This window comes from Peromyscus californicus, unplaced genomic scaffold, assembly GCF_007827085.1.
Source record: "Peromyscus californicus insignis strain IS unplaced genomic scaffold, ASM782708v3 Scaffold_3__1_contigs__length_106647218, whole genome shotgun sequence".
NCBI classification, from domain to species: Eukaryota; Metazoa; Chordata; class Mammalia; order Rodentia; family Cricetidae; genus Peromyscus; species Peromyscus californicus.
The window spans coordinates 21,632,858-21,656,999 of record NW_026294551.1 but is presented as its reverse complement, the minus strand read 5'-3'; the positions used below and the strand labels follow the sequence as shown (position 1 = coordinate 21,656,999).

The following is a 24,142-nucleotide window of genomic DNA, read 5'->3' as shown; positions in this document are numbered from 1 at the left end:
GAGAGAGAGAGAGAGAGAGAGAGAGAGAGAGAGAGAGAGAGAGAGAGAGAGAGAGAGAGAGAGAGAGAGAGAGATTGGGGGGTTAGGAGAGAGGGAAGGGTGGGTAAGGACGAAGAAACAGCGGTCGGCCGCGAACCCCTGGAGAAAAGCTGGGGGCCTGAGCCAGAACTGGAGCCCTAGCAGGAGCAGGGCTCAGCAAGGCAGACACCCAGGGCTGGTCAGCTCTGCATGATGAGTCTCCTCCGGCTCTTCAGCATCCTGCTCGCCGCTGTGGTCCCTGGAGCTCGGGGCTGGGGCTACTGTGAGTGCTGGTCTCAGAGGCAGGTGGGGTTTGGGTGCAGGGGTCCAGAGCTTGCAGGGCGAGTCCCGCGCCGCATTGCGGCTGGGTGGTCGCCGGTCCTCTGGCGCCGGCTCGCTCCATCTTTTCCTGCCTCTCCCCCAGCGCTCCGCAATGCAGCTCCGAGACTGCTGCGCGCGCGCCCAGGGCTGGGGCTGGGCTCTGAGCCGAGGAACCAGTCAGCCCAGGGGATTTGGAGCTGTTAATCCAAGCGGCAGCCAGTGCCTGGGTTTGAGGTTAGGGTTGGCTATAAGTGCGCTACTGGTGACCCAGGCTAGAGTTGAGGTTTTCCCCTGAGGGGCTGGGCTGGTATTTGGAGCTGACCCAGGCACTAGGTAGGGTTTGTGGCTGGGGCTGGGTTTTATGGCTAGAATACAAACAGGAGTTGGTGACCCTGACTAAGGCCAAGGATGATGCTAAGACCGGGATCGGGAAGTGGCTGGATTGGGAGCAAAGCCTTATTTGGGGATTGGTGCATGTTTTGGTGGGGGAGGGCTGATGAATGGAATTGATGGTAAGGCTGGGGTTAATTTGGTGTTCTGGGGCCCATTTAGGTTCTTAAATACGGTGAAGTTTGGGGATTGTGTTTAGAGGAGTACTGAGCCAGGGCAGAAAGGGGAAGGGAGGATCCGGCTTTGGATCTGTAGATTGAGGCAAAGAGTTACCCCTAGGAGGAGAAGGCAAGCTCCGCTGCCGGAGCAGCTGTTGCTGAAGCCTGGGTTGAGGGCACACCTTTAAGGTAGGGCTGAGTCTGCCACTAGGGGGCAGTGAAGAGGAGCTTCAACTGCTAAGAGGGACCACGTTGAGAAGAGGGGCCATACTAACAAGCTCGCCGTCCTCCCCACACACAGATGGCTGCAATGAGGAGCTGGTGGGGCCTCTCTATGCGCGGTCCCTGGGCGCCTCCTCCTACTATGGGCTCTTTACCACAGCCCGCTTTGCCCGGCTGCACGGTGAGCTTGCCCAACCAGGGGCGGGAGGAGGACTCCAGAGAGCTGAGAGAAGAGAGTGGGTGGTAAAAGCCCTTGCCCTTTCTGCAGGCATCAGTGGATGGTCGCCCCGGATTGGGGACCCGAATCCCTGGCTCCAGATAGACTTAATGAAGAAGCATCGGATCCGGGCTGTGGCCACACAGGGAGCTTTTAATTCTTGGGATTGGGTCACGCGTTATATGCTGCTCTACGGGGACCGTGTGGACAGCTGGACACCGTTCTACCAACAAGGGCACAACGCGGTACTCTCGGTGCCCAGGCGCACACACTTGGGGAGCCTCCCCTGCTCTGGGCCCCGGGCTGGGCACTAGCCTGAAGGGAAGGGGAGGGAACAGCATGAGGCACAGGTGAGGAAAACTACTCTTGGGATCCAGTCCAGCTCAGACTGTTTCTCGCCAATTATAAGCTTTAACATATTTTAGGGTAAAACCTAGGAGAGCTTCCTGCAGGTGGTGGCATTAGATTTTCGCTTTGGAAAAAAAAAATAATAGGACACTCTAGACCAGGGAAATTAGTCCGTGTACAATCGTGGAGGTAGGGGAGGTGGAGTGAACTCCCGTTCCCGCTCCAGTCAAGATTGGCAAGGTTTGAAAGCCATCACCGCGAGGGAAGAAGAGGGTGGAGACATGGTCACGACTTTTCCCAACCCCCCCATCCCCACCCCGCAGACCTTCTTCGGTAACGTTAATGAGTCGGCTGTGGTACGCCATGACCTGCACTACCACTTCACCGCTCGCTACATCCGCATCGTGCCATTGGCCTGGAACCCGCGCGGCAAGATCGGCCTGCGGCTGGGCATCTACGGCTGTCCCTACAGTAAGGGTGTGGAGGTCGGGAGTGGGGGCAAGGAACCTGGTCTCCCAGGTCCCCCGCCCACCCACGGTCCTTCGCGCAGAGTCCGACATACTGTATTTCGACGGCGATGATGCCATCTCGTACCGCTTCCCGAGAGGGGTCAGCCAAAGTCTTTGGGACGTGTTCGCTTTTAGTTTCAAGACAGAGGAGAAGGATGGACTGCTGCTGCACACTGAGGGTGCCCAGGGGGATTACGTGACGCTTGAACTGCAGGGGGCGCACCTGCTGCTGCACATGAGCCTGGGTGAGCTTCGGGACCCCAGAGTGCTGCCCTGCCTAAGCCTGGGCTTCCCCTTCTGTAGCGCTTGGTGCTAGCAAAACAGAGGGCTTTAAGTCAAGAGAACTGGATTCGGCTGACCAACTGTGTGACCTTGAACAAGGCATCATAAACACACACAAAATCATTTTGTATCTCATTTGCTTTTCATAACACCTGTGTGATGAGATACACGCAGCTATCCTACTCAGATTTTTTCAGATAGCCAAAGAAGCCCAGAGAGGTTAAAGTAGCTGCACACTGGTCAACGGCCACTTCTCTACTCCAGGCTTTGACTGGGTACTCTGTGTTGGGAGCTGCTGCTGCCTTGGGAGCTAAGGCCTGCTGGAGTTCTCACTCTGTCCTGCCCTGCCCTCAGGCAGCAGCCCCATCCAGCCAAGACCTGGTCACACCACGGTGAGTGCTGGCGGCGTCCTTAACGACCTGAGCTGGCACTATGTGCGGGTGGACCGATATGGCCGGGAAGCAAATCTCACCCTGGATGGCTACGTCCATCGCTTTGTGCTCAATGGCGACTTCGAGAGGCTGAATCTGGACAATGAGGTGACCAATGGGGTACCACTTTTGGGTGTGACAATGGATAAGTGTGTGTGGGGGAATCCACTCCTCATTCCACCCTCTGCATGCCAGAAAGGCTTTTCTTGTCATTGTTCTGGTCCTCACTGCAGATCTACTATGATGGGTCTAGAAATCCAGATGGGGGGGATCAAGACAAGTAGAAAATTGTCCCCTAGCCTCGTCCCACAATTCTATGCAGTTGATAAAGACCCTGTCACCATCTGCATTTTAAGTGTCTAAGACAGACAATTTGACCTGCCGAAGGCTTACAGCCAGCCAACTAGGCTCAAATCTAAGTGCAAGCTTTAGCACTCACCCTAGGGAAATGTGTTCCAAGTCTTTCTGAAGCCGGGCCTAGTACCGAGGAAAGGGTACTTACTGTGCATGCACCCGGGAAAGGTAGGCACTCCCTTAAGCACAGGGAAACCTCTTTTCACCTGCTTCCCACAGATATTCATCGGGGGTCTGGTGGGCGCAGCGCGTAAGAACCTGGCCTACCGGCATAACTTCCGTGGCTGCATAGAAAACGTGATCTACAACCGGATCAACATCGCAGAACTGGCAGTGATGCGCCATTCGCGAATCACCTTCGAGGCTAGTGGGCAGGGGGATCTGGGAAGACAGAAACACTAAAGCCACTTACAAAGCTAAGAGAGGGAGAGGAAAGAGGTTTGGGAGGAGATCCATTCTCAATAGTCACATTCTCAGGTGGTTTTTGGTTAGGGGGTTGGGGTTTTTTTGGTGGCGTGAGTACCAAGGACTGGGAGGAGATGTAAGTTCCATTCACCCCTTAGTTAAGAAGCTGTAACCTGCCGGTGGTGGCGCACGCCTTTAATCCCAGCATTCAGGAGGCAGAGGCAGGCGGATCTCTGTGAGAAAGAAGCTGTGAATCGGTCCAGTCCTCTCATGAGTTAGCAGATGAGGGAAATCAGGTGCAGAGGCTGGGAGATGTTTAACCAGGAGCATGTGACTCCAAAGTGACAGTGTAGTGACTTGAACTGGACGTTTTTTTTTTTTTTTTAGATTTATTTATTTATTATGTATACAGAAGAGGGAGCCAGACCTCACTACAGATGGTTGTGAGCCACCATGTGGGTGCTGGGAATTGAACTCAGGACTTCTGGAAGAGCAGTTGGTGCTCTTAACCTCTGAGCCATCATCTCTCCAGGCCCAAACTGGAAGTCTTTTGATAAACTGTTCTCTATGGTCAACTCTGGAGCATGTGCGCATGCTCCACAGCCTCTGGGCTAAATTGCCCTTAGCACTATGAGAGGGAAAATTTTTTGCTTTGCAGATAGTGGGATAGGTGGTAAAAAGCAAGCAAAGGAGCAGAATCCCGAGGGCAGGCTTGTTTGGGCCCCTTCCACAAACATGGACCTATTTGCGAGGGATGGAAAGTTCACGGCTGGAGGTCTTACCAGTGAGAATATTAACAGCAAGTACCAGGCCTCCCTGTCCTGATGCACCCATCCTTTCCCTTCTAGGGTAATGTGGCTTTCCGTTGCTTGGATCCGGTTCCACACCCCATCAACTTTGGAGGCCCTCACAACTTCGTCCAAGTGCCTGGTTTTCCGCGCCGTGGCCGCTTAGCGGTCTCTTTTCGCTTCCGCACCTGGGACCTCACAGGGCTACTCCTTTTCTCTCGCTTGGGAGATGGGCTGGGTCACGTGGAGCTGATGCTTAGCGAAGGGCAAGTCAATGTATCCATTGCGCAGACCGGCCGCAAGAAGCTTCAGTTTGCTGCTGGTAAGGGGCTCCCTGGGAGGCACGAGCAGGCTAGAGAAGGGTGGAAACTGGAGGAAACGGGTGTTCTCCGGTTCTGGGGGATTCCTGGAGATGTTTGCCAGTTATTTCCACCTTTGCGCACTCTGTCAGTGACTAAACTTATGGACAGTAAAGAGAGTCATCAGGGGTTCGCGGTACAGGGAGAGAAGTGTAAAAATGGGGTGTACTTAGACTGCTGTTGGGAGCAGAGTGGGGCTCCTGCATCCCCACTCAAAAACATCTCACTGGGCTTGGTGGCTTGTGGTGATTTATGCCCGTAATCCCAGCATCTAGGAGGCCAAGGTAGGAAAACCACAAGTTTGAGGCCAGTCAGGACTACATAGTGAGTGCCAGGCCAGCATAAGCTACAGAGAGACCCTGTCTCAAAACACAACAAGGAGGCTGGGAACCCAACTTTGGTATTCTGCAAGAACAACACTTTTAGCTACTGAGCATCTCTCCAACAACACCCCCCCCCACCCCCGTAACTCCAACTCTGGGGGCTCCGCCTCCCTCTTCTGGCTTCCCAGGGTACTGCACGCAGGCGCACACTAAATAAAAAATGCAAAATCTTTTAAGACCCCCCAAACCAATCTTCTCCACCCACTCACACCATCCTCCTCTCTTTTTTTAAAATTTTATATATTTATTTTTAAAGATTATTTATTTATTATGTATACAACATTCTGCCTCCAAGTATGCTTGCATGCCAGAAGAGGGCACCAGATCTCATTATAGATGGCTATGAGCCACCATGTGGTTGCTGGGAATTGAACTCAGGACCTCTGGAAGAACAGCCAGTGCTCTTAACCTCTGAGCCATCTCTCCAGCTCCCCATCTTCCTTTCTTGTCCAGGGTACCGCCTGAATGATGGCTTCTGGCACGAGGTGAACTTTGTGGCACAGGAAAACCATGCAGTCATCAGTATTGATGATGTGGAGGGGGCAGAGGTCAGGGTCTCATCCCCACTGCTGATCCGCACAGGGACTTCATACTTTTTTGGCGGTAAGTGGGGGGGGGGGCAACTTTGCCCTGTCTCTGGGTGGGAAGGTCCTATCTCACTTCTGATGAGCCCTGTTTCACCTCTGGGACCATTATTTGCATTCTAGCATCCTTTCTTCATTTCTGTGTGGCTCCCCCTTTTGGCATTTTCCCAGGGGAGGGTCCCTGAGTTCTCTCCTGGGAAGGGCCTTACAGATGTGGTTGCTCCAGGTTGTCCCAAACCAGCCAGTCGATGGGGCTGCCACTCCAACCAGACAGCCTTTCATGGCTGTATGGAGCTGCTCAAGGTGGATGGTCAACTGGTCAACCTGACTCTGGTGGAGTTCCGGAGGCTTGGCTACTTTGCGGAGGTCCTCTTTGATACATGTGGCATCACAGACAGGTATCTAGAAGGTCATCTCCCTAACAAGTGGAACGCTTCTTCCAAAGCCCACTTCCATATAGTCAGGGCGGCTTTTCCTTTTTAAAATTATCTCCCTTCTCCTTGTGTCAACAACCCCCCCAACACACACACACACACACACACACACACACACACACACACACACACACACACACACAGATTCTCCCTTGACCTCTGACCTCTTTCCTGCTTCTTCCTGTAAAGTTACAGGTACCCAGGATTGAAAGAAAGTTTCTCTTCAGTCCTAAGATTTTGTCTGACAGGGGTTGGGTACTTTCCCTTCTGGGACAAGGGAAGGCAGCACGTGACCCGTGTAGACTACCTCGTCGTGTCCCTGTGTCTGGGGTTGTGCCCAGTTAGTTAGGTGGGAAGTGAGCCGCTGGGTCCTGGCACTGGGAAACCGTGGATGAGCGCCTTTCAAGCCTCCCCCCATGGGTGTTGACCCCTGCCCTAGATGCAGTCCTAACATGTGTGAGCATGACGGACGCTGTTACCAGTCTTGGGACGACTTCATCTGCTACTGTGAACTCACGGGCTACAAGGGAGTTACCTGCCATGAGCGTAAGCGGGATGGTGTAGAGAGTCGGGAAGGTTGTCGGGGGATCAGGAAGCCGCTAAAGTTGGTTTGGATGACCATTCTCCTAGCCTTCTAGCTCCCCAATCGCCTCGTTACCCCCTCTAGCTTTGTATAAAGAATCCTGTGAAGCCTATCGGCTCAGTGGGAAATATTCTGGAAACTTCACCATCGATCCTGATGGCAGTGGACCCCTGAAGCCATTTGTAGTGTATTGTGATATCCGAGGTAAGTGGCTTTGATGGGTTGGGGGTAGAGGGTTGACTAGGCATTGTAGAAGATGCAGGGGTCAGGGAAACGGTAGGAGGAGACAAGATGAAACTGTAGTTGGAGTAAAGGACAGTGGTGTGGAAGAGGGACACCTAAATTTCGTATTGTAGCCTTACAGATAAATTCCCACTTCTGGCCGTTCTTGCCATTCTCCAAGGTGGAGAGCCCAAGGCTGGGCTGCAGTGAAGTGTCGGGCTTCTTTTATTGGCTCTAGGTGGCGGCAGGGTTGATGGGTTGGTTAGGAGGAAGACAGAGAATGTTCATGTCAGCCAAAGCTCTGTCCCCTCTCTTCCAGAGAACCGAGCGTGGACAGTTGTGCGGCATGACAGGCTGTGGACAACTCGGGTGACAGGTTCCAGCATGGAGCGGCCCTTTCTGGGGGCCATCCAATACTGGAATGCCTCCTGGGAGGAAGTCAGCGCTCTGGCCAACGCTTCCCAGCACTGTGAGCAGTGGATCGAGTTCTCCTGCTACAATTCCCGGCTGCTCAATACTGCAGGTTGAGCCTGGTGGCAGGGAGGGCGAGGCATGGCTGGAGGAGAGCCTTGGGTGGGGTGTGAGGGGCTGCTGGAGGAGTCGAGCAAGGTCAGGACGGCTTGCACCTGGGTATGAGGAGCCCAGAGGCTGCTGGAGGGGCGGGGCCTGGAAGCTGCCTGGCGTCTTCCCCAGGAGGCTACCCCTACAGCTTTTGGATTGGCCGAAATGAGGAGCAGCACTTCTACTGGGGAGGCTCTCAGCCTGGGATCCAGCGCTGTGCCTGTGGGCTGGACCGGAGCTGTGTGGACCCTGCCCTGCACTGCAACTGTGATGCAGACCAGCCACAGTGGTGAGGGGACAGGAGGGCGGGGTTTTCAGGACTCTCTGGGGCCAGCTGAGAGGCAGGGTTGAGTCACTGCATCCTGTTCCCACAGGAGAACGGACAAAGGGTTGCTGACCTTTGTGGACCATCTGCCTGTCACTCAGGTAGTGGTAGGGGACACCAACCGCTCCAGTTCTGAAGCCCAGTTCTTCCTGAGGCCGCTACGTTGCTATGGTGACCGTAAGTGGCAGACTCCTTCGGTGTACCCTTCCAGCATTCACTGTTTCCAAAACCTAGATCACCTGACCCACTGGGGAATCTCTAGGTCACATGACCAGACGCGCGCTCCTGCTGTGATCTGACCCTTACCTTCATTCATTCCACTCTTAGTTCCTCTTCAGTCTCACTAACTCTCCCCGCTCTGCCCTTCAAGCCTCCTGCCTACGGAGGTTCCTTTACTCTTCCACTCTCTGACTTAACAAGGCCTTCCTCACTGTTTGTTTGTTTGTTTGTTTGTTTGTTTGTTTTTGTTTTTGTTTTTGCAGGCAATTCCTGGAACACCATCTCCTTCCACACTGGAGCTGCACTGCGCTTCCCCCCGATCCGTGCCAACCACAGCCTCGATGTCTCCTTCTACTTTAGGACCTCGGCTCCCTCGGGAGTTTTTCTAGAGAACATGGGCGGCCCTTTCTGCCAGTGGCGCCGACCATACGTGCGAGTGGAGCTCAACAGTGAGTAGGCAGACTGGGAGGAAGGTGGGTGGCTGGAGAGGACGACGGAGGCTGTTAGGGAACAAGCCCGTCAGCCCTTTTGAGAGTTGGCAGAGAACGGATCTGAGGTGACTCCGGACCCTGGACTTACTGCCTTGATATCTGGCTCCGTGACCATGGCCCCCTCAGCACTTTGCGTTGCTTCTGTGGGCCCTTGGCCCCTTACTTGTGAAGGAGATAGGCTCTAGAGGTCTCAACCATCTTAACTAGCTATGCTTCTAGCCTAAGCATGTGAGCTGGGAATTGATTCCAGGAATCTGCAAATTTGGGAAACAGATTATGTGGCTTTAAGCTATTCGTAGGTTCTGGACAAGGTGGAGGACTATATAAGGGGCTTCCCTTAGGTGAGGAGAGAGACTCGATTTGGGCCAGAATGCTGTGAGGGATCTTGGGGGTCAGAGTCCCCTTTTCCCTCTTACCCACTGTCGTGCTGTCCAGCATCCCGGGATGTAGTCTTTGCCTTTGATATTGGCAATGGGGATGAGAACCTGACGGTGCACTCAGATGACTTTGAGTTCAACGATGATGAATGGCATTTGGTCCGGGCTGAAATCAATGTGAAGCAGGCCCGGCTGCGAGTGGACCATCGGCCCTGGGTGCTACGGCCCATGCCCCTGCAGACCTACATCTGGCTGGAGTATGACCAGCCCCTCTATGTTGGTGAGCATCAACCCAGGGGCAGGGAGAGGGCCTCCATGACATCCCTACACTTTCACTGGTCATGCTCCATGTTTCCAGGAAGCCCGTGCTCCAGTCCTCTCTGCCCCAGAGTGAGCCAAGTGACCATTTCTCTTCTCCAGTCCCTTATATCCTGGTCTATCCTCCTAATCCCCTTGCCTCCCTTCCCACTCAGTGTTTAATCCTGTCTCTGGCTCTGCAGTCATTTTGGGAGAGCTCTTGGGATGTTCTACCTTTGAGCCACATCTCCCAACCTCTTCATTTATTCCTGACCAGGATCTGCAGAGCTTAAGAGGCGCCCTTTTGTGGGTTGCTTGAGGGCCATGCGTCTGAACGGAGTGACTCTGAACCTGGAGGGCCGTGCTAATGCCTCCGAGGGCACCTTCCCCAACTGCACAGGCCACTGCACCCACCCCCGGTTCCCCTGTTTCCATGGAGGACGCTGTGTGGAGCGATACAGCTACTACACCTGTGACTGTGACCTCACGGCTTTTGATGGGCCATATTGCAATCATGGTCAGTGCTGCTGGTTATGGGGTGCGGGGCATGGAGCCCTAGGCATAATGGGAGGTGAGAGGGAACACAAGTCAGCATCTTGGAAAGCTAGAATTGTTAGTAGAATTCTGAGCTCTTGAATGGGGCAACCAGGCATTTGAAGATGCTGGGTGACTCCAGAGGAATAAAGGAAAAAGGAGTGATGGTAGAGCTATCTGATGCCCCAACATTAAGCAAATAACTTTCCCATCTTCACACTATTGTCAAGATCACACAAGTTGCTCCCGTACCCCATGCACATCTACTTTGTGTATATGCAGGTGTGTGTGTGGTGTGTGTGTGTGTGTGTGTATGTGGTGAGTGTGTGGTGTGTGTATGTGTGTATGTGATGTGTGTGTGTATGTGGTATGAGTGTGTGGTGTGTATGTGGTGTGAGTGTGTGTGGTGTGTGTGTGTGTGTGGTGTGTGGGTGTGTGTGTGGTGTGGGGGAGGTGCATGTGCGTGTGTGTGTGTGTGTGTGTGTGTGTGTGTGTGTGTGTGTGTGTGTGATGCACGCACACATGTGTGGAGGCCAGGGTCAACCTCAGGTGTTGTTTCTCAGGTGTATCTACCTTGTGTTTTCAAACAGAGTCTGTCACTGGGACATTGAATTTACCAATTAGATAGGCTAGCTGGACAGTGAGCTCCAGAGATGCTCTGCTTCTGCCTCTCCAGCCATGGCATTACAAATGTGTGCTTTTTGTGTGGGTGCTAGCATCGAATTCATGTCCTCAGGCTTGCGCAGCAGCACTTGACCAACTGAACGTTTTTCCTAGCTCTAGTATTGACTTTGGCTTCACGATGCATCCTTCCCCTCCCCCTGCTGTTTCATGACTATCATTGCATTCCCAAAACATGTCTACAGGCTGACTCTTGGCTGATGTGAGCCTTGAAATTCAATATACCCAGACTACATTTTCCCAAAGGCTGGCCCAAGGTAGTCTATGGGGCAGGTGGGTGATTATGGGCAGAGTATGGTGTTCTAGGGAAATTCAGAGAAATATGAATAATAACATGTAATTGCATGGAGTCAGGATATCTCAATTCTAATTTTGGCCCTACACATAAACTGTGTGTCCTTGGGGAAGTCACTACCCGTCTTTTTTTTTTAATAATTTATTTTATTTATTTATTTATTTATTTATTTATTTATTTTGGTTTTTTGAGACAGGGTTTCTCTGTAGTTTTGCGCCTTTCCTGGATCTCGCTCTGTAGACCAGGCTGGCCTCGAACTCACAGAGATCCGCCTGCCTCTGCCTCCCGAGTGCTGGGATTAAAGGCGTGCACCACCACCACCACCCGGCTCTAAATAATTTATTTTTATTGTGTGTGCATTGGTGTTTTGCCTCCGTGTTGAGGATGTCAGAAGCCCTGGAACTGGAGTTACAGACAGGTGTGAGCTTCCATGTGGGTGCTGGGAATTGAACCCGGGTCCTCTGGAAGAGCAGCCAGTGCTCTTGACTGTTGAGCCATCATCTCTCCAGCCTGTCACTGCCCATCTTTAGGCTTAAGTTTCCTTGCCTATAAAAATGCAGACTGGATGATTTTTCAGGTTTCTCATACCATTATTTTTCTGTTCAGTGCTAGATGGGGTGGTGCAGGCCTGTAATCCCAGCACTTGAAGGGCTGAGGCAGAAGGATTGTAAATTTGGACTACAAAGTTAGACAATGTCTCCAAAATTGAATTAGATTTTTTAATCCTACTAAAAGTAAATAGTGGCAGATACTAGTGTGTGCATGGGTCGGTAACATAAAAACCCTTTGAACTTGTGACTAAGATGTCTGGAGCCTTTACCTTGGTATCTTTGCTTTAGATATTGGTGGATTCTTTGAGACGGGCACATGGATGCGCTATAACCTCCAGTCAGCACTGCGCTCTGCAGCCCAGGAGTTCTCCCACATGCTGAGCCGACCGGTGCCAGGCTATGAGCCTGGCTATATTCCAGGCTATGACACCCCTGGTTACGTGCCTGGCTACCATGGCCCTGGGTACCGCCTGCCCGACTATCCAAGGCCTGGCCGGCCTGTGCCAGGGTACCGGGGGCCTGTCTACAATGTTACTGGAGAGGAGGTCTCCTTTAGTTTTAGCACCAGCTCTGCTCCTGCAGTTCTCCTCTACGTCAGCTCCTTTGTACGTGACTATATGGCTGTGCTCATCAAGGAAGACGGTGAGTTCTCCATGGCTGTCTTCCTCCGGGCGTCCAGATTCCCACGGCTATTGACTGCCTAATGTAAAGATGCAGACCTTTGGAAGATGGGGGTTGTGGGAGCTGAGAGAAGACCCCACATTCCTCCTCCCACCCCACAGGGACCCTACAGCTCCGGTACCAGCTGGGCACCAGTCCCTATGTGTACCAGCTAACCACTCGGCCGGTGACTGATGGCCAGCCCCACAGTGTCAACATCACTCGGGTCTACCGAAACCTCTTCATCCAGGTACAGGGGGAAGGGGATGGGCCAGTTAAGTCGCAGGCTCGTGAGCGTGGCTGTGGCACACCCAAGAAAATGTCCAATGATTACATGTCTGAAACACAGTTTAGTATACAAGGGATTTTTTTACATGTATCCCCTGTCATGACCCTTACGTCAGCTCTGTGAAGTAGCGGTGGTTGGCAGTTATTCTGAGCTCCATTTTAAAAAATTATTTATTCTTGCCGGGCGGTGGTGGCGCATGCCTTTAATTCCAGCATTCGGGAGGCAGAGGCAAGCGGATCTCTGTGAGTTCGAGGCCAGCCTGGTCTATAAAGTGAGTTCCAGGAAAGGTGCAAAGCTACACAGAGAAACCCTGTCTCGAAAAACCAAAAAAAAAAAAAAAAAAAAAAAAAAAAAAAAAAAATTATCCTTATTTTACATACATTAATGTTTTGCCTACATGTCTGTCTGTGTGAGGGTGTCAGATCTTGGGGTTACAGACAGTTGTTAGCTGCCATGTGGGTGCTGGGAACTGAACCCGGGTTCTCTGGAAGAGTAGTCAGTGTTCCTAACTTCTAAGCCATCTCTCCAGCCCCACTGAGCTCTCCATTTTATGAACCATTAAACAGGCTGAGAAAGTAAAGTGCTTTTCTCAAAGGAAAACCTCTAGGAGCTGGGGACGTGGCTTAGTTGGTAGAGGGCTTGCCTACCACGCATGAAGCCCTGGGTTCCATCCCAGCACTGCATAAACAGGGTGTGAAATCTCAATCTGTTGGAGGTTGAGGCAAGAGGATCAGGAGTTTAAGGTTACACCTGGCTACATGAGCCCCGCTACACTGTATCAGAGGGGGGTGGTGTGCTGAGGTAAAGACACAAGCCCGACAACCAGCGTTTGGTCCTGAGATCCACGCTGTAAAGGGAGAGAAATGGCTCCTGCATGTTGTTATCTGAACTCCAGATGAATTGTCTCCAGACCCCATAAAAAAATAAAATAAAATGTGCAGCTGGACGTAGTGGCACATGCAGGCATGGACCTCTGGGTTTGAAGTCAGCCTGGCCTACATAGTGAGTCCTGGACAGCCAGACTATGTAGAAAGACCCTGTCCCAAAAAAAATAAAAATGTGAGAAGAAAAAAAAAAAAGTCAAACTACTCGTAAACTGCAAAGTCTGGTCAAAATCAGATTGTTTGAGCCATGTGTCAAACCCTACCTCTGGGCCCAGGGGTTGTTCATTTTGAGCAAGGATCCTTTGGGCAGAGTGGATTCCTCTATGGTCTTGGCTGTGTCCATCCAGGGCGTCCCTCCCTCCTCTCTCAGGTGGACTACTTCCCGCTGACAGAACAGAAGTTCTCTCTGCTGGTGGACAGCCAGCTGGACTCACCCAAGGCCTTGTATCTAGGGCGTGTGATGGGTAAGCTGCTGGTGTGAGTGGAGGAGAGTTGTGGATGAGGCTCCCGGGTATAGAGCGAGGAAGTGGGAACAGCAGTGAGGGTGGTGAGCAAAAGGAATGAGGGATGGATCAGATAGATGGAAGAGGGGCAGGGCTTCCTTCCGGGTGTCCCAAACACTCTTTCTGGGCCTGCCTCTCCCTCAGAGACAGGAGTCATTGACCCAGAGATCCAGCGGTACAACACTCCAGGTTTCTCAGGCTGCCTGTCTGGTGTCCGGTTCAACAATGTGGCTCCCCTCAAGACCCATTTCCGAACCCCCCGCCCTATGACTGCTGAGCTGGCGGAGGCCATGCGGGTTCAGGGAGAACTGTCGGAATCTAACTGCGGAGCTATGCCACGCCTTGTCTCAGAGGTGCCGCCAGAGCTTGATCCCTGGTACCTGCCCCCAGGTAAATCAATCCCTGCCCACAGAAGACTCGGACAAAAGGAGGGAGGGGTGACGGTGATGGGAAGTGGCTCTGAACACAGAGCTGTCTCTCCTAATCAGCCCTTTCTGAAACCTGTCTAGATTTTCCATACTACCATGACGACGGATGGGTGGCCATACTCTTAGGCTGTGAGTAGCACTGATCATTAACCTGACTTTCCCAAGACCACGCTGTCAGCATCCCTCCTGGCTCCTGTCCTCAGGGCTGAGAGGTGACGGTGCTAGCCGTGAGATGGCAGGAAAAAGGGTCAGACAGGCTACAGTGATCCGTTAATAACTGGGTGGAGACGTCTTCACATTTGAGGCAGCTATACATTTTTTTATCAAAATGAAATATTAAAATGCAGCCATAGTTACAGGATGAAGAAAGTGATGTAATATCATCTACTGAAATGAGAAACTGGAGAAGCTGCCGGAGATACGGAAAGAGTAAAGTGGGCAGGGGATAAGCCAAGAATCCAGACCTAGACACGGGGATGGCCTGACACAGCCATTACTATACACAGTTGTGCATGATGCTTCTGGCTGAGCGTGCATGGATGTGCCCCGAAGACCTCCTCTGAGTTGTTCCTTTTTTTCCATCCAGTTTTGGTGGCCTTCCTGCTGCTGGGGCTTGTGGGAATGCTGGTGCTCTTCTACCTGCAAAATCATCGCTACAAGGGCTCCTACCACACCAACGAGCCCAAGGGCAGCCACGACTACCAGCCTGCCAGGAAAACTCCCCTACCTCCTTCGGGCCCCGCCCAAGCCCCTGCCCCCACTCCAGCTCCCACCCAGGTTCCAGCCCCAGCCCCAGCCCCAGCCCCAGCCCCAGCCTCTGGCCTAAGCGCCAGGGATCAGAACCTCCCCCAGATCTTGGAGGAGTCCAGGTCTGAATGAGTCCTAAGGGCTTCAGGGACCAAGTCCAACTCCTCTAAGTCCCCCCAATTCCTCCCTCTCCCCTCCCCTACCAGGGACATTTGGCTCTTCTTAGCAGGCTCTGTTCACCAGGAGGATTCCCCTCTTGCCAAGTTTGGTGGGCAGAGCTACAGATGGGACCAAAGGGAGTGGCCGAGCCTCACTGCCTAAACCAATGCCCTGCTCATCCCTTTCTCCCAGGCTCCTGGCTGTTTGCCTGCCCCACAAGAGAAGCCCCGTGGGGCTCAGACAGGCCTTTCCAGCCTTCTCTGTCCCAGCTGCTGGCAGGGATTATCGATGGAGGGCAGGGGAGATGAATCGCCTCTCTTCCTGTGTACATTAGCAGCAGGGACAGATGTGGGGGATTGCAGGACTGCATAGGGCATGGGGGGAGGAGGCTGCTAAAACACACCCAGAGCCTCCCCACCTGCCCTGCCGACCGGCTGTCTTCCATCTGCTTCCTCTCGGCTGGGGGTGAGGGAGGGAGGACTTTGTCACTGTCCCCACCTCGCCCCACCCCCTTTCTGTTTTTAGAGACCAAGAGGCCTCAGTTTAGCACTTTAGTACCTTCCTGCTTCACGTGCTTCAGCCAAAGCCATAAAACGCCTGCAAGTAGAAAACACAATGCAGATACCCTGCCTAGCCAGCCCTCTAACCTTCCACCCCTTCCCAGAATATGCAATAGCCTTGGTGCCTGTCTGCAGGCCTGGCCCCCTCCTATGCATGAGGAGCCCGCTTCCCTCTGCTCAGAGACGCTGCTGTGTTTGCCCAGGAGGTCATATTCTTTATATATATTTTTTGTTGCAAAGTCTCTCTCTAGAGAAACTATATATTATTCTAATTTTTAAATGATCGGTTTCTATATAAAAGAACTCAGTGGGCTGTCCTGTGCTGTGCCGAGTCTGTGCTGAGCTCCTTCTGTGCCGGATGTCTCAGGAGTCCTGCCAGCCACTCACCCAGCTTGCTGGGCCTCCACTCTAAGGCAGGGCAGAGCCCGGTGTCCCTCAACTGAGCAGGTCCAATAAAGCAGAGTGGCAGAGCCCCAGTCTGTGTGTGGTAGCTGACGGTCAAGGGATAAACAGTGTGGTTTGTTTTGTTTAGTTTGTTTTTTTTGCTTCCCCCTAAATCCTTATTTTATTCATGAGAAATGAAATGTTTTTAAGGGCACTTAGAAATTTCTAGTCCTTAAAACTTATATATATTAAGCTGGGTGGTGGTGGTGCCCACCTCTAATCCTAGCACTCAGGAGGCAGAGGCAGGAGGATCTGAGTTCGAGGCCAGCCTGGTCTACAGAGTGAGTTCCAGGACAGCGAGGACTATACAGAGACCCTGTCCCTAAAAACCAAAAACCCAAACCAAACTTACACACCCACCAGTGCCTTCACCCTGGCTGCTCTCTCAGCTCCCAGACCTCAGAGGACAGTGGGGAGCAGAGAGCTGAAGTTTCTGCCCATTCTCCTTCCATGCCTGCTGCCACCTCTGATCCTTCCAGCCCAAGCACACAGGACACAATTTGCCAAAATGGATTCTAACACTTTATTAGATAAGAGGTCACAAGCCACAGGACTCTAAAGTGCAAGAAATTCACTGGCAACAAAGCCACGTGTACACCATCTCCCCAGTCCACACCACCTCTCTGTGTCCATCCGCTCACATGAGGTGGGTAGAAGTGGGGAGGAGAGTTGGGACCCGTCATTAAAAATAGAGGACAGCAGGGACCGAGAACTGGCAGCTGGAGGAGCAGGAGTATTAGCGGCCTGAACTCTGCAGAGGGGCTGCCAGCGATGCTCGCTGAGGGAAGGCTGAAGGCAGTCTGGAGCCAGCATGTCCTAAAGCATTCCTCACGGCCAGGCCCTGTCCACCTGTCTGGTCTTCCCAGAGAATTCATGGGCAATTCAGAGCCTACAGTTAGTTAGGCTTGAGGGTATCCCTGATACACACACTAGACACAAACCACCGGCAGATGACAATTTCAGAAGTGTGGTGGGAGCTAGCCCAGTTGAGGGGTGGGGAGAAGCTATTGTCAGGAGCTGCTGGGTGTGTGCTGAGTGTGAGGTACACGTGCCTACCAGTATGATGAGGGAGTGTATGTGTACAAGCATGCATGTCCCATGCAAATCCCTAAGAGGCAGTACGGCCGAAGGGAGCCTGGCTTCCTTGGGGTACAAGCACTGACTGGTGGGGAGAAGGGAGTGGTCAGCAGAACCCTGGGAGAAGCTCTGGTTCTCCAGGGAGTGAGTCACCTGTTCCCCTTCCAACACTCCCTAGGTCAGTCTGTACCTGCCCGGGTCCTTTCTACCCACATCAGTGCCCCTGTTCTCAGCACACCAGACCCAAGGCAGCTGTGCTGACTACAGCTTTTGTTCTTGTATCAAGCCAGCTCCTCCTGCCTCTCAGGAGATGAGACAGAACTGGAGAAATCTTCCACTCTCTTCCTCCATCAGAAGTGGGACTTGGGCAGGAACCCCAGAGACCTTGGCTCAAACTCCATTCCAATCTATAGACCTTCTAAAAGAAAGTTAAAGTGCTTTGTTCTGCATGAATCCCAGAGAGAATGGTAGTCTGTCTGCCAGTCTGCCCTGCACTGTGACACCCTGCTAAATGTGCAATGGTACCCTCACCTGGAACACTATCAACAGCAGGTAGGACAGACCAAATGGGGTAACCACACAGCAACCTCCCCCTCTCTAGTCTAGGCTAGACCCAGCTACCCTGAATAAAGAAGCAAAGCTGCTCCGTGGACCTAGCTCTGAGGAATGGAAGGCCTGAGGACAACCGCAGCTTAGTGATCCCAAGTACTCACTCCCAACCAGGCACAGCCCATGCTCAGCAGCCTAGACCTGCGGCCACTGAGCCAGGACTTTGAAAGGAGATGGGTCACTGGTGCCTGCTGCTCCAAGTCTGAAAACGCCCTGTTATCCCCATAGTCTATAGGACAGGCCTTTCCAAGCCTCCTGGGCCCAGGCTCTGGCTGGCTCTCCCTCTGTCCACAGGAGGGTGCCACTTAGCTTCCCCTCCTGCAACCTTCAATCTCTGCTTTGATGTCACAGAGACACAATTCCCTCTGGGTTGTCTGTAATGCCTGTCAGGTTCACCTCTAACCCTGAGCACCTGTGGGCTCCAGGGACCTGGTTTCACTTAGCAATGCCTGACAGCAGTGGTACAGGACTTGACAGGGAAAGCCGAAAGGGCAGTGCGGGTTGATTCCTGAGGCCCACAGTGAGGGAGCTGAGGAGAAATCAAGCAACGATATCCACCCCAGCCCATGGCCACCCCCTCTGATCTGGAGGTGCAGCTTCTCACGTCTGAACTCTCCTGGGAGACCAGGTCTCCAGTGCATGTTTCCCTTCTCACTGAGGCAGTGTGTCTCCTTGGGATACAGTGGAGGCCTAGTCACACAGGAGTGGGTGGGGTTCTCAGCATGGAAGACATTGCAGGAGCTGGAGCAGCAGTGGTGTGTGCCTGAAGCCAAGACAGGGCTGCCACCGCAGCACTGTCCCAGGGCCCAGAGGGCTAGAAGACGTCCGTCTCCCTCTCGATGCCCACATACTTGAGGGCATCAGCTTGGCTGTACCTATCCCAGAGCAAGGAGGAGGAACTAGGTTACTCTGTGGTTGAGAAGATGGGGTCCCCTCCTGTCTCACTTCCTCCCAATTCCTAGCAGCCATTTGGAATGTTCCTAGCTCTGAGGCAAACAATGGCAACTAGACCCTCTCCTCCACCCACGGTAGTTGCTGTAAGGCCCAAAGCAATTCTACCAGTCACTCCTGCCTCATTCCCAACCACCTCACCGATAATCAAAGAAGAGCTCTTCGCCAGCCTGAATTGCTCTCTTGGCAAAGATCCCAATGCGGTGATCTCCATTCACCATGACCACTGCAAAGAGGAAGGACAAGACAGGCTGTCTTCCCAGTCACTCTAACTGCAGGCCTGCGCTTGGGAGGACTCTGGGCTGACCGTCTCCAAATCCCCAGTAGAATCAAGTGGAAGTAATTGTGACGGCATTTGTCCCTCCGCTTCTGAATCTGCTACTGTAACCAGTGATGTTGGGGAAAGAGTGACCTTTAAATCACGATTGCGGGAAAGCATTTTTAATGTAGTCAGTGAAAAAAGCCAAGCAGGAAAGTGAGAGACCTAGAGTGAAGTCAGATATTAATCATGAGTATCCCTGAAAAACCTGAAGATGAGCTGGGCGGCAGTGGCGCACGCCTTTAGTCCTAGCACTCGGAAGGGAGAGGTAGGCAGATCTCTGAGTTTGAGACCAGCCTGGTCTACAGAGCTAGTTCTAGGACAGCCAGGGCTACACAGAGACACCCTGTCTCAAACAAAACAAAACAAAACAACAACAACAACAAAAAAACAAAAGTTAAAAAAAGCTGAATGATGGATAAAAATCATGGTGCATGAGGTATTTAGCCCACCCCACTTCCTGGGCTACTGAAGACTCACTCACCTTTGGCATAACAGTTGGGGTTCACTGAATGGTTTGCAAAGCGAATTTTGTTTCCTTTCCGGGTAGCATCCACTACAAAATCTACATGACATAAATCAAAGAAAACCATGAGTGTCCCAGGAAACGCTACACCTTTTTTTTTTTGGGGGGGGGGGGGCGCGGGGGGCAGACAGACGGACAAGGTCTAGCTCTATGGCCCAGAATGGCCTAGAACAGATGGCATAATCCTCATGCTTCAGCCTGCTACTGTTACAGGTGTGTGCCACTGTACCCTTTTGGTTGTTCGTTGGAGACAGGATCTCCACTTGCAGCTCAGGCTGGCCTCAAATTTGTGGTATTTCTCTTGTCCCAGCCTCAAGTGCTGGGATTACAGAGGTGAACCATGTGCCCCCGCTGCTTCAATTCCACACTTCTTTAGCTCTAGCTAAAACCAGTTCAGTGGAAATGGAAACACTTTCGTCCACTGGGAATGTGAAGTCCAGACTGTAACAGAAGCGGACGGCCTGCCTCCTCATGCGGGGCGCATCCCTTTGGTCCTCCCTCTGCATTTTGGATCTCCTCCCACCTACCGGGTAGGGCAACTTCTCAAGTGGAAGTGCCCAGTGCTCCCATTCCAAACACAACTCAGAAATGAACCAGAGCCCATGGGGCTTCCAAGTTCAACCACAGCACTTTGCTTGAAGTATCTGTTGAAAAGATTTGGGCCTGGATTCCAAGAGGCTGCTTAGTGTAAAGACTCGCACATGATCACCTTGGTATAAAAGGGAGGCCATGCCATACCATTGTTGAGGTTGAAGAGGAAGCTGGACATATATTTATCATAGACCTTCCCTCGCCGGTCAGCCTCATCCTGAGAGATGAGCTGGAGGAATAGACAAGGAACAAGAGGACGTCAGGCTGCCTGCTCAAGGCACACCTGTCTGAGCTGGGAGAGGCAGCGCAGGACGGCAAGCTCGGCCTACACTAGTCCATCTCCACCCAGGCTGACCAGGGTGAAGGCTGGGGAGAGCCAGACACCAATGCTTGACAAACAGTGGTTTGTTTCCGGACTGCAAACAGTTCTGTGGGATCCCCTGAGAGGCCACATGAAAACTGGGCTGAGTTATTTAGAGATTAACTTACAGAAGCCTAAGCCACAGAAAATCAGAGAGCTTCTCGTTGGTACCTTCCCAGTAAGAATGTGGGCTAAAGCTGGAGCACTCACCTCACCACAGTATTCAGAAATGAACTCATTCTTCTGCACAGACTCCTTGATGAAGGTGCCCCATCCGGCCACATCGGAAGGGGCCAGCAGCAGGTGCTGGGGGAGAGGGAGGCAAGCCTTAGTGACAGGGAGGGTGTGAGTGGGTGTGAGCTGCTTGTGCACACGTGTGATGGGGCAGGTGGAAAGAACTACCAACTGTCAGGGGAACCTGAAGACGGAGAAGGTCCAAACCATTCTGCTCTTGTGGGTGGGAGGCTGGGGGACCTGGGCAAGGACTGGAAGTGGTGAAGAAAACAGGGCACTTTCTTCCTCTTCCTTGGGGACCTCCCGGGCTGAGTCTGGGCATACACTGTGTGTAGGAGGTAGAAGGGGCACCCCTGGGGTCCAGTGGTAAAGCGCTTGCCTCCCTTGTACAGAGTCTGAAACTCCAACACCAGAGGAGAACAGATTGTGAGCAGCCATGGTGCATACCCCTCTGCTCCTTTTGGTAGGACTGAAAATTTGATTACTTTGACCACTGACAAAATTTGTCAAGCACTTTCACACACCAACTCTCCGAGGAGCCAAAGGAACAAGGCCACCTGGGACCATTTCCACTTCCCACTGTGATCTTGACCCAAGAAAAGACCTCACCTTCTTGAGGCCGCGCTGGATGCTGCAGTTTTTGCAAGACACCACCTTGCTGTCCCAGTGCTCTGAGGCCCCACAGGTGAGGCACAAGTCAGGGTCACACTCCCGTACTGCCAGATAGCAAGGACACTGCTTGGTATTGCACTGAGTCTTACAGCGACAACCAGGAAAACGGTTCTGGCCTGAGTGGGAAGATGGGATGGTTAGGAAGCAGCAGGCCCACACTGACGCAGGTCAGATTCGGGGACAGCAGAGCAGTAAATGTGACATGTTCAAAAACCCTTCGCAGAAGAGCTTACAGAAGGGTCCTTTCCCTGAACGTCTGGCCTCTCCCCCTTAGACAATGAAGTGCCTCCTTCAGGGGTCAGGAGACGGCTCAGTTGGTAAAGTTCTTGCCATGTAAATATGAGAAACTGGATCTGATCCAGAGAACCCACATACAAAAGCTAGGCATGGCAACACCTACGAGCTTGTAACCCCAGAGCTGGGAAGGTAGAGACAGATGGAGTCCTGGAGCTCACTACTAGTCAGATAGCCTTACCCTAAGAAGCAAGCTCTTGATTCCAGTGAAAGATCGAATCTAATAACACAAAGTAAGTGGCTCCTGAGAAATGACACCCAAGGTTGACCTCTGGCCGCACACACACACACAGGCACACACATGAGCACCCTTACACAGACGCACACACTATGAACTGCTTCCCAACATTCAAGTCCAATCGACAGAAAAGCAGGTGTGACCCAACAGGGCCACCTCTCAGCCTTGTTGACAGAATCTGGAAGCGAGGTGGAGAGAATCCCACGGAAAATAAAATCAGTGCTTTTCACAGTAAATCCTCATCAAAACAAGTATCATTTTGAGAACTGAATGCATCCGTTCTGTTCCATCCTCCACCCATAGCCCTCCCCGACCCTAGCACTTATCTACTGTGGCTAAGATCGTTATCTGTTCCTTGTTAGGTGACAGTCACAGCACAGCTGCCGGCACAGCCTTCTGCAAGCCTAGAGGCTGCCGTCAACTGCAGGGCCTGAAGCAGGAAAGGTGAGGTGGGATAAGCCCCCAAACTCCTGTCTCTTACCCAATGTATATGTAGGAACAAACATCCATACGTATGTACGTGTGTGTGTGTGTGTGTGTGTGTGTGTGTGTGTGTACATGCACACAGACATACTTACTTTTTAAGATTTATTTATATTTTATGAGTATATGTGTATGCTTGCTTATTTATGTGCAACACATGCATGCAGTATCCACAGAGGCCATAAGGTGGCGTTAGATTCCCCTGAGCTATAGTTACAGGTAGTTGGGAGAGTACTAGGAACAGAATCCAGGTTTTCTGCTTTTAACTGCTGAACCATCTCTCCAGCCCCCTACATACTTTTTTTTTTTTGGTTTTTCCGTGACAGGGTTTCTCTGTGTAGCTTTGCGCCTTTCCTGAATCTTGCTCAGTAGACCAGGCTGGCCTCGAACTCACAGAGATCTGCCTGGCTCTGCCTCCCGAGTGCTGGGATTAAAGGCATGCACCACCTCTGCCCGGCCTACATACTTATTTTTAAATTTAATTATATGTGTGTATCTGTGGGTGAGTATGTGCACCTGAGTGCAAGAGCCCTTGGAGGCCAGAAGGTGGCATCGGATCCCTTGGAGCTAAAGCTGTATTTCTTTGTAAGCTGCCTGATGTGGATGCTGGGAACAGAACTAGGGTTTTCTACAGGAACAGTATGCACTTTTACCCATCCTAGCTCCTCCTACGAGATAGTCAAACTCCTCAGCTAAGTATGGTGGTGCACACCTTTAATCCCAGCACTCAGGAGGCAGAGGCAGGTAGATCTCTGTGAATTTGAGGCTAGCCAGGACTGCACAGTGAAACCCTGTCTCAAAAGAAAGCAAAATACAAAACAACAACAAAATAAACTCCAGCTAATAGGGAAATGTTGAAATGAAGGGTCTTTACCCCCTGCTCAATTAATACATACTAAAATAATGTGTTCTAAAGAACTCTAGCCAGGGTGAGTGTAGACAGAGTGCTTGCCTAGCAAGTACACAGTCATTGATTCAACCCCTAGAACCACAACCAATCAGTCTTCAGTTAGTAAACAAAGAATTCTCGATGTGTCCAGTGTGGTGGCACACATCTGTAATCCCAGCAGCTGGGATGTAGGGGCAGGAGGATCAGGAGTTCAAGGTCAGGCCTGGGTTATAAAAAACTCTCAAAATCCCAAAAGGACTCTCTGTATATATTCTTTTTCTGTTCTTCAAACTTTCTCTAAATTCTGTTTATTTAGTGGGTGCACACACAGGTGTAGGCGCATCCTGCCACTCACATGTGTGGAGGTGATAGACAACAGGAAGCAGCTCTCCTCCCATCCCTGGCTCCAGGGGTCTAACCCAGGCTTCCTGGCAAGTTTGCTCTGCCTGACCTGCTGAACCACTCACTGCACCGGCCTGCTTTCTCCTTTCCTTTTTTCTCTTTGCCCCTCTCTCCCTTCCCTTCTTCTCCACTTCTCTCTCGTGAGGGAGGCAGGGTTTTAGTCTGGGTTCAAGTGAGTCACCTGCCTTTCTCCCAATGCTAGGGTTATAGGTATGTATCTCTGTATCTAGCTAAACAAATCTGGAGGTGGTGGGGGTTGTTGAAAAATGGTTTCATTAGTAGCATAGGTTGACCTTGAACTCTGATACTCCTGCCTCAGACTCCTAGAGTTCCAGACCTAGTTAGTCACACACTACCACACTCAACCCATGTAACCTTTTTTCCACTTTTATTTTTATTTATGTGTATGTCAAGTGTGTGCAGATGCCCGAGAACAGAGGGTGTCAGATCACCTGGAGCCAAACTTACAGGTGGTTGTGAGAT

The 24,142-nt window shown here is 52.0% G+C and overlaps 2 protein-coding genes across 11 annotated transcripts in view; one reads left to right on the top strand and one right to left on the bottom strand.

The window, feature by feature from the left end:
• The first annotated feature begins 106 nt into the window (after window positions 1–106).
• Cntnap1 (contactin associated protein 1) lies at window positions 107–16,045 on the top strand. The gene is made up of 24 exons (XM_052758311.1): window positions 107–301; window positions 1,189–1,290; window positions 1,378–1,571; window positions 1,998–2,145; window positions 2,225–2,428; window positions 2,820–3,004; window positions 3,470–3,613; window positions 4,504–4,765; window positions 5,639–5,788; window positions 5,996–6,167; window positions 6,643–6,749; window positions 6,871–6,990; window positions 7,328–7,531; window positions 7,702–7,858; window positions 7,944–8,071; window positions 8,377–8,562; window positions 9,040–9,261; window positions 9,556–9,795; window positions 11,628–11,981; window positions 12,122–12,249; window positions 13,543–13,636; window positions 13,820–14,065; window positions 14,185–14,232; window positions 14,690–16,045. The coding sequence occupies exons 1-24, from the start codon at window positions 229–231 to the stop codon at window positions 14,980–14,982; spliced, it is 4,161 nt and encodes a 1,386-aa protein (XP_052614271.1). The 5' UTR covers window positions 107–228; the 3' UTR covers window positions 14,983–16,045.
• A 477-nt stretch (window positions 16,046–16,522) lies between these two features.
• The window catches only part of Ezh1 (enhancer of zeste 1 polycomb repressive complex 2 subunit), a 38,356-nt gene continuing 30,736 nt past the window's right edge, over window positions 16,523–24,142 (bottom strand). For all 10 annotated transcript variants that reach the window (XM_052758319.1, XM_052758317.1, XM_052758326.1 and 7 more), the window contains 6 exons: window positions 21,291–21,469; window positions 20,658–20,753; window positions 20,234–20,315; window positions 19,454–19,534; window positions 18,792–18,876; window positions 16,523–18,574 (listed from right to left, as the gene is read on the bottom strand). In XM_052758319.1, coding sequence (XP_052614279.1) covers window positions 18,514–18,574; window positions 18,792–18,876; window positions 19,454–19,534; window positions 20,234–20,315; window positions 20,658–20,753; window positions 21,291–21,469 — 584 coding nt within the window. In that variant the 3' untranslated portion in view covers window positions 16,523–18,513. The remainder of the gene's footprint in view (window positions 18,575–18,791; window positions 18,877–19,453; window positions 19,535–20,233; window positions 20,316–20,657; window positions 20,754–21,290; window positions 21,470–24,142) is intronic.

Excerpts from the sequence above, each read along its gene's own strand:
- Cntnap1 (XM_052758311.1), top strand. The coding sequence starts at position 229 with ATGATGAGTCTCCTCCGGCTCTTCAGCATCCTGCTCGCCGCTGTGGTC. Across the intron at positions 2,429-2,819 it reads GCTGCTGCACATGAGCCTGG|GCAGCAGCCCCATCCAGCCA; the intron begins GTGAGCTTCGGG and ends CCCTGCCCTCAG. Across the intron at positions 5,789-5,995 it reads GACTTCATACTTTTTTGGCG|GTTGTCCCAAACCAGCCAGT; the intron begins GTAAGTGGGGGG and ends TGGTTGCTCCAG.